This window comes from Sturnus vulgaris, chromosome 1 (genome assembly GCF_052056855.1).
Source record: "Sturnus vulgaris isolate bStuVul1 chromosome 1, bStuVul1.hap1, whole genome shotgun sequence".
NCBI lineage: Eukaryota > Metazoa > Chordata > Aves > Passeriformes > Sturnidae > Sturnus > Sturnus vulgaris.
The window spans coordinates 116161768-116176163 of NC_142243.1; the positions used below are offsets into that span (position 1 = coordinate 116161768).

The 14396-nt window shown below is 34.6% G+C and overlaps 1 protein-coding gene across 5 annotated transcripts in view; it reads left to right on the forward strand.

Annotated features, from left to right (window-relative positions):
- Positions 1 to 14396, forward strand: part of SNTG1 (syntrophin gamma 1) — a 318906-nt gene that overhangs the window by 196856 nt on the left and 107654 nt on the right. For 3 of the 5 annotated variants that reach the window (XM_088174809.1, XM_014881643.2, XM_088174814.1), the window contains one exon: positions 13570 to 13672. In XM_088174809.1, coding sequence (XP_088030935.1) covers positions 13570 to 13672 — 103 coding nt within the window. Of the gene's footprint in view, positions 1 to 394; positions 540 to 13569; positions 13673 to 14396 lie in introns of all 5 variants that reach the window. The other 2 variants (XM_088174817.1, XM_088174822.1) reach the window with 2 other exon arrangements.

The following is a 14396-nucleotide window of genomic DNA, read 5'->3' on the forward strand; positions in this document are numbered from 1 at the left end:
GTTGGCATCAGTTATATTTTCTTTAAACAGGTAACAACCATGTGATAGAGACTGAAACAAATGTTAACCTCTAAAAAGGAACTTCTGTATTTCTAATGTCTTGATGTGGACCTGAGAGAGCAGTGGGAAGAACAGAGCAGGTGTACTCATTTAACTAGCCAGGAGGTGTCACACATAGGAGGCATGCTCAAAGAAGTGCAAATATGCCAACAAAGTCTTCTGGCGACTTTCCAGCAGTTAAAATACCTGGTTTAACTCTTCAGAAATGTCATTGTTCTGGCTGTAGTAAAATCAAATGGGTACCAGGAAAGAACTTTTAATCCAGAGGTTATCTAACACCTGTACATATTTTTAGGTATTTTTTTCTCTACATTGGGTCTTTGTCTTTTGACAGTTTGTTCGGTGGAGGAGGAAGAGGAAAGGAGAATGGACTATATAATTTTTCAGTAGTATCCAGTGTTGGCCTGTTCCAGCCAGATACATGGAGGTTTCCAGATGGCCCACCCCATACTTCTCAACCACTAGTATGGTACAGTATGGTACTGGTGTTTTGGTATCTGTTTGTCAGCACTGGGCCTATTTCTGGATTTTTTTTTTTTCTTTTTCTTTTGCCCTGATAGTACTGATGTTGTTATACAAGTTCAGTTTGGTACTACCTGTTGTTTTTTAGCTGTTTTGGAAGACTCTGGCCAGTAAAACAGCTTGCAATAGTAAGAGTTCCACAGGTCACAAGAAAAACTTCTGTGCAGGTTTGGTTACTGAGGGAAGAAGCTCTTCAGTAAAAATTACAAGTTACACGTTCTCTAGATTTTTGTGCAGAGACCTGCACGAGTTACCTCCCTGTGCTGTTAATACTTTTCTGAGCAAAATGGGAAATAGTCACTGCTCAGGCTGATCATTATCAGGACAATGACATATATCTTTAAATGTATCTAGAAAATGTTCATAGCTCTATTCCACTTCACTTGCCCTTGTCAAGCCAGCAGTGATTGAGAGCATTTAAGATATTCTAATTGTGCTGACCTGATACAGTTCAGGGAACTGTTCTACATCAAAAAACTCACATATTTAAGCATTGGCTTGCAGTAGGAAATAATGAGGATGTTTCTAGATTTTCTGAAATTCCTACTCTTATAATATCCTGAGCATGATGTACTTACGTAGTAAATGAATAGGCAGGCATATTTCACAGAATCTCCACCATTTCTCAGGTATCTTGAGGTTATTTTGACATCTTTTGTTATTTTGACATCTTTTGTTCAGTCATGTTTACATGGGAAATCAAATACAAAACATATTCAAAATCCCTTGTGCATTTCAGGTCATGTGTGATTTCTGAATCAATGATTGCAGAGAAATGATGATGAGAGCTAAAGTTTACCACAATGAATGCTAAAAGATAAAATATTTTGTTTAAATATCCATCACCATGAAAGGTTACAAGTTTCCACAGACTGTATAAAGCATCTTTCCATCAATTAATAAATGAATTTTTAGGCTAAATTGAATCACTTGCACAGCAATGACAAAAACAAATCTATGAAACAAAGTTTTTTTTTTTTCCCAATTAAACCACTGTGAGCTTTGGAAATTGAAAGCATTAAAACATTTAAAGTTTTAATTTTACTTTTACAACTGTAGTATTCCAGGATCTTTATATCTCAACAGGAAAGTGCTATCTAAATGGGGGCATGCTTTGTTGAGTCAAAGCATCTGTATATAATGTTCATTAGATATCATGGAATTATGCAGCATCAGCAGTGTTTTCTTGTTTTCTGAATTTTTATAAAAAATGAGAGCACAGAGAAAATTGTAAAATTGGAATTATTATTGACAGGCTTGGACTTTTAAAAAGTGATGCCTGTGGATTGTGCATTCACTTGTAATATTCTGGCATAATAGCCTAGCAGCAATGTAATAGAATTATACAAATCATTCTGGTTTACTTTTATTGTTGTTGCAAATTTTGTTTCAGAAAACACATTCACTCTATACAATAGTCTATAAATTATTGTTTTTATAAGATTTTATAGTCTCAAATGGTAATTAACTGCTGGCAATAATGGATTTCTGTGGTCTTATTGCTTAATTAAGTAAATGAGAAAAGGTAAAATAAGGGTTGCAATTGGATAAGTAGCCTAATCAGTTTTGATTCATATGTTGGATTTATGCTTAATTTTGAAAGTTACAAAGACCTCATGCTATAAACTGATTAAAACTGTAATTCAGCACTTTTTTGTCATTGTGCTGAAATAAAAATTCTTTTTTTATTTCTTTGGAATTATACGCTAATCTTTTTTAGTTCAAAAATATCTATAAATATTCTTCAGTTAATTAAAATACAGCATAAGTACCTCCAAATCCAGTTTTGCCAAGACCTTTAAAATAGAGACACAGATGAAAATGATCGTAAAAATGTTAAGGTAATATGATTTCTGAAATTTTCAAATTATAATTATGTTGGATCCCAGTTCAGCAGAATACATATGTATTTGCCTAAAATTATGAATTTGCATATTTTATTAAGTCGGGGACTTTCTTTTTGCAAATATTTTTTGATGAGCAAAGTAATTTTCTCAGCTTCAACCAGATGCATTCCAATTCATCTGGAACAGAAAAACTGCCCCTGCATTAAATGGCATGAAAGTCTGTTGCAGAATCACAAAATTCTTGTGTTTTCTCAGCTGAGAACTTTTCCCACTGGGCACTTCCCTTAAGTACTAAAATATCTTTCTCAGAGATTAGATCTTAAGCAGCCAAAAAGCTTAGTAGAATTAACTGCTTATATTGAGCCAAAATATTACTTCCAATACAAATTTGTCCAATAATTATTCTTTTGTCATATTGAAGTTGATAACATTTAAAACTGAACAAATAGGAATAGGTCTGTGCAGTAATATTTACTCAAATATAGAATTAGAATTTGATTTCCAAGTCTTTAGAACCATTTTTTATTCATTTTTCATGAGCATTTATATTCTGGTGCTTGATTAGTGTGACTATTCATGAAAACTAAGTGTTAAGGTCATATTTGCCAACAGCAAATTTTATATAGAATATGTAAATGTGAAATTTGCCACTAGCTGTGTGTTTGACCCCAGCCTTGCAATGGAATTAGTGTGAGCAAACTCTTGTTCTGGGAATGATCTTTCTTTTTTCCCCCAGACCTGGACTCAGCATAGTCAGGCAAAATGTTCAAGCCATGCAACACTTTTATTGTTTTCAGCAATCATAGACATATGTCTGCTCATGAAATGTCTTAAAATTCAAGATTGTACTTCAAAATGCTGTTTCAACTGGATGTTTTTCACTCGTCAAGCATTAGGAACAGAAACAATTGCTGGCTTGTTATATAGTCTGGTAATGTGTATGCATTTTGAATACTACTAATGAGCCTTTCAAAACTTGCAAACATAAAACATTGTACTCGTTTAGTAGCTGTCTTAGAAATTTCATATAGAATTCAACCAGGAGAGCACTTTTTTCGTGGTAAATTTGAATTGTTGGAACAATTTGACTAAAGGAGCATCAGACTATTATATATTTAATAGATTATTAAACAGCTTCATTGTTTTCTTAATAATCAAGGTTAAAAAACTCAAACCAGTCAAGCTCATTACTATAATAATAATAATAAAGTGTATTGTGATCGAATATGAAAAGAACTCCAAAGTCTTTAAATAAATAATTTGATTAGAATTATTTCTTCCTGTTGAGGAGAACACATTACCTGAAAAATTTGGAGACCCCAATTCCAAGTTATTGTCTCGTTTCTGTCACAGTTTACTAGAAAAAGCCATTTCTGCTTTTTGCTTTGTTTTGATTTTTACCCTTACTTAAAAAAAGAAAAATTGTTGAAAAAGCAAAACTTATGTATGAAGCTTTTTTTTCTTAGTATAATGTCTTCCAGCAAGAGCAAAATACATAACCATTCATAAGAGGGTTTCTATGGTCGTTATTCCAATTGTAACTGGGTAAATCTAGTAATCGCAGATAAATGGAAAATTGTGCTTTATTCTGGAAATATTGCTGATTATTTTTCTTTACGTAACATGGATACTGTCTTTAGCCTTTTGCTGTATTTTGTATTTTATGTGACTTTTGTATAGGGAGTGGAGAATTTTAAGTGCTAGGTCATTCATCTAAAGGTTTTTTTGGTTTGGTTTTTTTTTTTTTGAGAGATGATAATGTTTTTCTTCAATTCAGCTTATGATTATGTGCTGGATTATGTTGTGTTCTCTTAAACTGTTGGATAGATCATGCATTATACACTCTTTTCTAGAATAGTCATTGCATTATCATGCATTGTATGCTATAACACTTGCAGGCCACAAGCAAAATGTTAATATTCGACATAATGGATACTAATATTATTACTTGTTGTGCTGGTTTTCACATTTCATTTATTAGTAATTTAATGACTTAAGCTCTGGCCTGTGTACAGCACAGTTTGTTTGGGGCAGCTCTTATCACCAGAAAGTATTATTCCCATATAGTCTGCCTTTTTTTTTTTTTGCAGGTTGATGGATGGTAACCAAAATCTGGCTTAAATAGATGTTGGAGAAATCTGTGATGGGATGTTTAGTTGGTGTATATGATATATATAACTTAAATAATCTTTTTTTTCTTTTTTTAGTCCAAGAGAATGTGTTTTATTAAATTTCTCTGCTTTCATTTAAAGATGTTTTTATTGATTATCTCTTACTATCTGAAACTCTTACTAGACAATAGCACCACCAAGTATTGGTTGGTAGCCTACAAATAATTAGTAAATTACAGTTCTGGCTTATTCTCAACATTTTGTTATATTGGACTAAAAATCCACTAAAATGATACTATTCGTATGAGTAATAAAGGTTGATTCCTTAAAGGTTTTATGTAAAAATTATGAGTAGAAAGAAATTCTACATATTATCTATGTATTAAAATATGGCCTGCTTAAAAGGAAAAAATCTTTGAATCTTTATGTCATACATTTTTGAAGGTAAATGTGCGTAGCCTCTGGAGCCTGCTTAAAACATGGTGCAGGTGCTGCAGATGTTGACAGCTTTTTCTGAATATTCTTCATAACTAACTGAAAGAAAAAAAACAAAACAACCCAAACAATATTGTTAGCATAGGCTACCATCACGGTTGCTTTCCAATTATGATGAAGTCCAAAAACCTTGTATCTTAAAAAAGCAATCTTCTATAGATTGATGGGAAAGCCTATCATTCATCTGGCTGTACCCACCACTGCACCACGCTGCTGTGCAAGCCTGTGGAAAGCTGTGTGGAAGTCAGTAGATGCTGTTACAACGCTGGTGTAAAAGCTTCTCCCATTTTTGCACGAGCTTTGTTTGCTTAAGGGGTTCACACATTTTCCCCAAAGCAGCTTTGCACAACATCTGTTTTTGACAATGTCGATTAAATTGATCCTGAACAAAATCTGGCTCCTATGTAAATTTCTGAGCTATGCTGATGGGAAGATTACTGACATATACACGATTGTAATGAAAATGTGTTGTATGTGAAGATTAAATATACATGTAAATCAAATGAATTGAAATCAGAATTCGGCCTATGGATTTATAATATTTGACATAAAACAAAATGGTGGGGTTGAGTAGGTTGCCTAAATACAAGTGGAGATTTTATAAGTCTCATAGTGTTGTAATATACAGTTAGAAAACTAGCTTAAAGTTGTTATTGTCCAAAAGTATTAAAGTTCCCTATTTCTTAAGGAAAAAAATTGTAAATTACATGCTGTTTAATTTCAACCACAGTAGGAAAAATTCGATTGGTATATCTGTCATTTTCATTGTTTTTACGGGATTTGTCTTGTTCCTCTTAGCCAGTTGCTTTAAAAGCCATTACATATTTAATTCAAAAATATGTGTTCATGAATTAACTTCGACGAGAGAAGGTGCCCAGCAGCTGAGTACATAATCACATTGAAAAAGTGGAACATCTGTGTGTGTTTAAAGTGGACAACTCTGTAAAACTATGGAACTGCAAAGTTCATTTACTGTAGCTGAATAATCCTGGAGAAGTAGAGCCATTCATGTAGCAGATAATGTGAAAACAAAGATAGACAGTTCTGAATTCTGGCCTGTACTCACTACAAATAGATGTTCCAAAAAAGCTTATAAAACTTGGAAAGAGTTTGAGTTGAAATCATCTAGTTCTTTGGGGTTTTTTGGGGGGTTTTCATAGGTATTTTCTTGTCCTGAATAGCTGTCTATCACGTAGAGCTGAATGGCTATTAAATGCATCTTTGTGTATTTTTTTCTATGGACCACAATCCCACACCAATAGTAGTCCATAGGTTGCGAATCATTAACAGGACTCATTGTTTAATATTAAAATGAACATTTGCATTAGAATCAACTGCCAGCTGGGATAATTCAAAGAATATACTGGTAGATCATGGTAAATAATGTATTATAGTTAGAATCTATTTAGGAGTTGTTAATTTTTATATTTCAGAATCTCGTATGAAATGTTTCAGTTCAAGGACCCGTGATGTCTCATAAGACCTGTTAGTCATGGCATCCAGGGTGTGTTCTCAGTTTTGGAAGACATAGCGTTTTTTAAAGTTCCAATTCCTTGTTTTTCATAGCTTCTGTATTGGAGTAATGGCCTTCGAATTATTTAATATTAACTTTGATGACCAGTACATGTTTAGTACATGTTTAGTGATGACCAGTATGTTTAGTGAAACATAATTCAAAATTACAGTACATGACTTAAGAATGCAAATTATGCACTTATAGCCATGTTTTTATGTGTGACGTTATTGATACTAAGATTAATGAAAGAAAAACAGGATAATGCTGAAGACTTAGTGTTTTTTTTTTTTTGTTTTCATTGATATCTTTTGCTAAGGCACTGCTACATTACTTTTCAAAGCATGCAACTAAGCAATAATTAGTTTCAGCATACTACTATTCTGACTGAAAGAGTAATAAACATTTTTGTCTTGATAGTGGAGTATAACAAAATTTAAAGATTTCCGGAAAGCTGCTGTCAGATATTTTAGACAAACTTAGAAATGCTCCATTACACAAGTGTTAGACTTAAAAGTTTGAAAGCATATTCTTTTTTTCCCAACTTAATTTTAAATAGATCACTGAAGAAACAGTAGTATCTTTTTTGTCTTGGAGGTGCATTGAAGAAAGAAATGAAAGAAGTCTGTGTCCTCTGTGTGATCTATATTTGATCTCCTATTGTCTGGTGGATGTTTTTTATTTTGTAGGTTAATTATACTTTCAATAATTTTTTATTAAATTAATCTCCCTCTCCTACCTCCTCATTGCACTTAGCATATTGCTTGCATCTTATTTTTGTCATTCCTGTGAAGGAAATTCTATACATGTCTTTCAGTGTTAGCTAATATAAGTGGCCTACTTGGCATGTAGGCTTGAAAGATGATGAAATCTATTTTTAAAGGAGGATCACTTAGTTTTCTACTAATGCTTTATACAGCAGTCTTGAGGTTGCTTTTTCTGGTACTTCTGTAACTAAAGCCCATGAGCCTGTGAAAACAGGTAGAGCAAGGATCTATGAAGAAATGCTCAATATATCTGTAAGATGACTAGTATGATACTGTACCTCTGATAAACCACCTAATGGTCTAGTTTATACACATGCTGTCACCTGGAATCAAGAGTAGTTTTCCTTCTAAGTGGCCAGTCTGATGGGACTTGTCAAAAAACAAACCCTGAATCTCTCGTGTGTTACTCGGAAATGATCTTTAGCGTAGTGCCTTAGTAGCTGGAGTATTCACTAAGCAAGCACTGCTTCAATTCCATTCCTGTGTCATCTCGCAGGTCCATAAACCTCTATCTGCACTTTTCAGAATAATTCCTTAGTGGTGGACCCTGGAGGGTGTCTTTGCTGTAAATTCTTCTGTTACTGTATCCCCCCATGTTTTCAAAACAGTGCTAATAGCAGGATACAAGCAGAGGAGAGCTCAGAATAGAAGGGCAAGTCTTCCTGCGTTCTTGGGAAGTGCATCATTCTGCCCTGCAGTTCCTGCCCCTTGTCTGAGAAAACCCAGTGTTCTAGTGTGCAGCCCTTTGGGTTTGTGTCTAAATATCTAACATGGGTTTTGGAGACAGACAGCAAAAAATTAAAATGTACAATTCTGATAGTGTCAAGCTATAGTCTGATGTATACTTTTAGTTGTGCAGCCTGAGTAGGAATTTCTGTCATAAAATGGTGTTCTAGTTCTCTCTGTATGTTGGAAAGAGAAATTTTCTGAAGGAACAAAGCTTTGATATCTCTTGATGTTATATTTCTTGAATAATTTCAATTATTGGCAAATACCGTGATAAATATTAGATCGTAGGAATGAAAAACTCACTATGCACCGATGTGTTCCTAATAATTCTGTATTAACTGTATGGCTTTTACAAAATAAAGCAGTTTATTTTTGAAACAAAGACAAATGCAAGACAGTTGTGTGCATAAAGTCTTGTAGCTTTTGACCTCTCTGTGGTTGTGTTAAAATGTGTGTTATCTGCTGATGGACTTAACTCTTGTGCATTGTGTTACTGTAGAGTGGCTAGAAAGGTGTCTTCTACCTTTTCTCTTTTTTTCTATTTTCCCAATGTTTATAGTTCAAGGTATTTACCAATAAATTGAATTTTTCTTTAAAAACTGAAGAGTGAAATTTGCTCCAGTTCAAGAGAACATAGATCTTGGGATCTAAAGAAGTGTTCTGTTTTAAATCCTTATTACTTTATTGGTAGGTAAATTTCACTGGTAATTTGAGAGGGGATTTACAGTCTTATTCAGGAAAGAATACTTACTGAAGTCAGAGGGACTTCATGCTTCATTGCTTTCCTGAATATATTGAGAGAGACTTCAGCATATGCTCAAATGTTTTCTTGAACTGGGAATTTAAAAGAGTTTATAAAATTAAAAGGCACTATCATTGCAGACATTATTAAAAATTCAGATTAGTGTTGTTACTATGTAGATATTTTCTTCAGCAATATCACACATCACCATAAAATTTATTTTTCCAAATAGTCCCCTTACAGTCATTACAGTAATTGCATAGAAATATAGTCACTGTCACTCCAGAAATTGACTCTCTTAATGTCACTGTTTCACACAGCTACTGGCTCAGATATGCACAACTGGGTTTTTTGTCTATCTCACTTCATTCATGAACATCCTAACTTTATATAGGGCTATTTGGGGTAGAAGTAAATTAATTCTTGGTCCCACTGGTAGTAAGGTTATACTTCGTATAAGAAAGTGTATTGACAATATTTAATGTTTCTGTTTGTGAAGTTCTTTCCACATGAACTCATTCTAAATCATATATATATATATATATATATATATGATTTTTAAAATAGCAGCAGGAATTTAATATACATATAGCCATAATGTTGATGTGGAGATGTTAAGATTTTTCGGTGTCATGGCTTCTTCCTCTTACAGGGAGGACTTTGTGAGATGCTGTGCACCAACAAATAACTGGCTTGTATTACTTGCTAGCTGAAATTAAAAAACAAAGCTAAATAAAGTAGTAGCAGTGGTACTAAATAGTTTTTCATTGTTTAATCCATAATCCATACTACCTCTATATCAACATATTGAGTGTTGCTATTATTAATTTTTAACTAGAAAATTTAAAACTTGACATAGGTCAATTCATATGCCTAAAATCTAATGCTTCATAGAATATCTCAAAAATATTAACCAAAAAAAACCCCAAAACAACATGCATCTTGAATAGTCTAATATAGCCTCTGGAAATAAAACAGATCATTACCTTTCAATGACATAAAAAATAAGCAAATCTTTTTAACAATGTCTGGTCATGCATTTTCTGCAATTTAGAATGCATTGTTTTAGAAATTGCCACATGTCTTCTGAAGGGAGTTTATCCATAGCATAGAATGAGAATATATAACCTAGTTAGAAATTGGAAATGTTATGTCTACTACTGAGTTTTTGTCATACAAATACTCCCTGGATTAACACGGGGAGTTTTCTCACCTTTGCCAAACGCTTCATATATGATAAAAATCATCTTAGGAAGTTGCTTCATTGTTGTTTTGAAATTTTTGAAAATATATTTTTATATTTAATCAAAATTAGTATTCCCTCAAAAATAAGTTTCTTGTTCACTCTGAACAAGTTGGATTCACTTATACCTTTTCACATACTAGGGAAAATCATAGAATATGGTGAGTTGGAAGGGACCCATCAGGAACATCAAGTCCAACTCCTGTGCACAGCACCCCACGAATCACACTATGTGCCTCAAGGCATTGTCCAAGCACTTCTTGAACTCTGTCAGGCTTGGTGCTTTGACCACTTGGAACCTGTTCCAGTGTTCAACCACTGAGCGTAGAACCTTTTCCTGATATCCAAACTAAACTTCCCCGACTCAGTTTCATGGTGTTTCTTCGAGTCCTGTCACTGGTCCTGGGAATTAAGAGATTGGTACCTGCCCCTCCTCTTCCTGACTAAGGGTGTTGAAGACCTTGGTGAGGTCTCCCTTCAGTCTCCTCACCCTCAGGCTGCACATACCAAGTGACCTTGTAAGGTTCCATTTCCAGGCTCTTCACTGTCCTCAAGGCTGTCGTTGAGACACTCTAACAGCTTCATGTCCTTTTTGCTGTTGTGGTGCCCTGTGCTGCCCCAGCTCAGAGCAGAGCAGGACAATCCCCTTCCTTGCCCAGCTGGTGATGCTGATGCCTTCCAGGACAGGGTTGGCCCTCCTGGCTGCCAGGGCACTGCTGACTCACATTCTACTTGCCATCAACCAGGATTGCAAAATGTTTTAAATATTTTTCTTTTATGCAAATTTAGAGATGGCTTTTCTATTAGCAGTAATGAACTGAAAATCTCTTTATTTATATAGATATGTTTCAGTAATATTGAATTTTGTTAACCATTTATACACAGTGGGAATGAGGCCCTAATTTAAATTCATTACTGATATAGACTATTATTTATGGCTAGAATTATCTTTAGTAATTTGATTGTTCATTTCTTATGCAAAGTAAAGAAAAAGAATGTAAAATAACAGTAAAGCTTTCAACTGAAAGCTACAAAGAGACAATAAAGTAATTAAAATTCTCATTTTCTTCACTGAACTTTATTTCCCAGGATGGCTTTGTTAATGACTAGAAAATAAGCAAAATGGGATCGATAACTCATCTGCTCTTTGTTGTAATCATTACCTAGAAGTTTTCTCTTTTAATCTTTTTTTCTCTCTTTAGTCTTTATTCTGCATGTCAAAATCTAGTCACTTTCTGGATTATATGCTTCATACACTGCAAAATACAATTCACTGATATAAGTATTGCTGATTTCAACTGAAATGTATTCCAGCTTAAAGTTTTCATCCTATGAGATAAAGAGGTTTGAGGGAGAGAGAGGTTAGGAAAAAAGGTCACAGTAGACTACTTATGGCCTCTTACAGGCTTTACAAAGCAATATATTGTCAAGTGAAATCATGCAGACACTTGGAAGAACGATTTAGGGCAGTTACTGTTTCAGCCTCTTTCACAGATGATATCCACTTATTCTTTTCTTAAAAGGTGACTTTATAAGTTAAAGCTAGTAGCTCTGTAACTTCACTTATTTATTCTCTGTTCCTGAGTAAAAAGAAATACTTCCTTTTAACAGCAGAGAGTAGCTGTATTATCCTGCTCTTTGTCTATGCACATCTGTCAAAATAGTAGAGTACACACCTGTAAGTTTCTACTTTGGCTCTGACTACTCTGAACTGTATGACTGCTACATAAAAGAGTAAAAGAATGGATTTTCTATGGAGGCTGAGGCTATAGGATGCTTTCTCTGGTTGAATTCAGGAGTTCCGAGTCTTGGTCTACTTTTCTGCACATTACAAGTCATCTTTTTATGAAATAATTGCTGCTTACAAATTTTGAGATAGAAAGTGCATCAGAACTGGGAACTGCTCATCAAAGAGACTCATGGTTCAACCTAAATGATTCTATGATTCTGTGTTGCAGATTAAGTTTTTGGCATGCAGTATAAGTTATTAAATCTGTTGTTATGTTTCTGTGTTTATTTGCACACATACAGATAAATACATACTAAACTGCAAAATGTGCATTGGCAACCACTGTGCTATTTTAAACAATAAAAACCCTAAAATTTAAGTTACTGAATCAAATAATCTGTCATCATATTGTTACTCCTCTGTGGTAACCAGCATGGAGTAGGAAATACTGCATTTCGAGGCAAAGTTGACATTTTTTCTGAAGAATTGCTTTAAGTTAATGGCATAATGATACAGTGATTTCATGTGAAACCATCCCAATGTATAATTATCCACATGCATGTAAATAAATCTGTTGAGTAGGTTATTGACAGGCATAATTAAATACTAGCAATGTTTCATAAATTATTTACAAGGCTTTCTCACAAGCAGCAATATGACAGAAGGGTTACCTGTGTGTTATCCAGCTACACAGGAGAAAGGGAATAGATTTGTGCTAGTTTAAAATGTTTGCCTAATGTCTCACTGTGTTACAACTCTCTGAATGTGGCTGCCTGTGAGCTGGCTCTCTGCACAGTATGAACACAGTCACTCAAAGAGAGGCAAGGCACAATCTTCTGTCACTGTAAGCCCAAATTAAATCAGCCCTTGAAGAGTTTTAAAGTTATAGAGCTAGAACAGGAAACGGTTGTTCTCTGAAACAGATCTGATTCTTCTTGGCTCTCATAAGCCAATTCAAACATTCTTCCTCAGCTATTTAATACAGCATTTTGCTTAGATGATTTTGTGCCTCCTTACTGCTACTCTTGGGAGATGCCTGGAGTCCCTCACCCTGCTGTATGCTTGGGGTGTCTACAGCTGTACCCCACAAAAGCCAAAGAATGAGCAAAAGCCAGAGGGGTAACTATGGGAGATTACAGGAAGGCAGAAAGTATTCACAGCTGGATAGGTGCTTTGCACATTCAATGTCCATAATGCAAGCTGCCCTTTGGCAAAACCTAAGCTCATGCTTATCTAAGATTTAAGGCTGAAGATAGGTTCTTTTCCTCTGTGTCTGTGATGAAGATTAGGTCTCTCATCCATGCTGGAGCGCTTCAGCTAAATTTAACTCTGAGTGTTGGAAAGACTTGCTCATAGGATTATGGCACAGCTGTGGAAACTGCTGCTGTTATTTTGGTTGAGGATTTATATGACAAGAGAAAATATATATGCGTAGAGAAAAATGAGTAGAGAAAATACATATTTATTTTTTTAAAGTAAATATGTGCTAAGGGAGATGATTCCAGGCCTGAAAGGAGGACTTACATAGCTGAATAGTTTCAAGGAACAAGTTCTGCAACAGCACAGGTCAAAGCCAGCACTAATATAGGAAGCTAATGCCCCCCTCGCCCCATTAACTGTATGTGTGGCTAGAAATACAATAGACAAGCACATAGCAAGCTTTATGTCTTGCTTTCTTCTCAAACAAATGTAATTGCAATAAACTTCCAATAAGTTATATGGTATGGAAAGCTGTGTGGTCTTGCTTACATTTGCTAATGCATTTGGGTCATAAATTTATTTCAAGGTGTCTGCCTATATTTCTTTTCCAGGTGCAGGTCCTTCGCAACGCAGGGGAAGAAGTGACCCTAACTGTGTCCTTTCTGAAAAGAGCACCTGCTTTTCTTAAACTGCCACTGAATGAAGATTGTGCATGTAAGCCTTTATTACTTGACCAAAAGAACCCCATGAACGCTTGCAGCTTCTGAAGCTACTGTGCATTGAGGGTGATTGACAGCAGCTTTTACAAGCAGCATTACTGCCTAAATATGAGTTGCTCCGATTGCCAGGGCTTGTGTTAACACTGACCTCAAGAGAAAAATTGCTATCTATGGTTGAAAAACAGATAACTAGGCATTTGGCTGGTGTGAATCAGTAAAGTTGCAGGTAAAAGTGTAGAATTACATTAGTTTGCAATAGCTCACATCCTGGTGCAGAGTATTTAAAATCAGGTTTTTTGGGCAGCATTTTAGTCCCAGGGAGTTTTTTCTTGTAAATATGAAAATGAGATTGTGTGTGTATATTTAGAGGACTTAACTCTTAACTTTGCTGTTTAAAATTCAGAGGCTTTGGTGGAAATGTCTGTTTACCTAAGAATAAATTACTCTAGAATGATAAGTATTTTGTTTTAGTCCAAACTGAGTTTTAGTGAACTTAGCCCCATGAGAGCCATACAGAGACAGCTGCCTTCCTTTAATTATATTAAATTGTAAGTGTGGATGCATAATTATAGACAATTACAGCATATCTAAGTATATTAATATATCAGCTTGTGCCTTTTACCACCTTCTGCTTTCCTTCTTTTTGCTGCCTAAGAGAGTGAACCAAATTGCTCAAGTTTTAAGCAACAATGCAATAAATATTTGATTTCAATACTTCT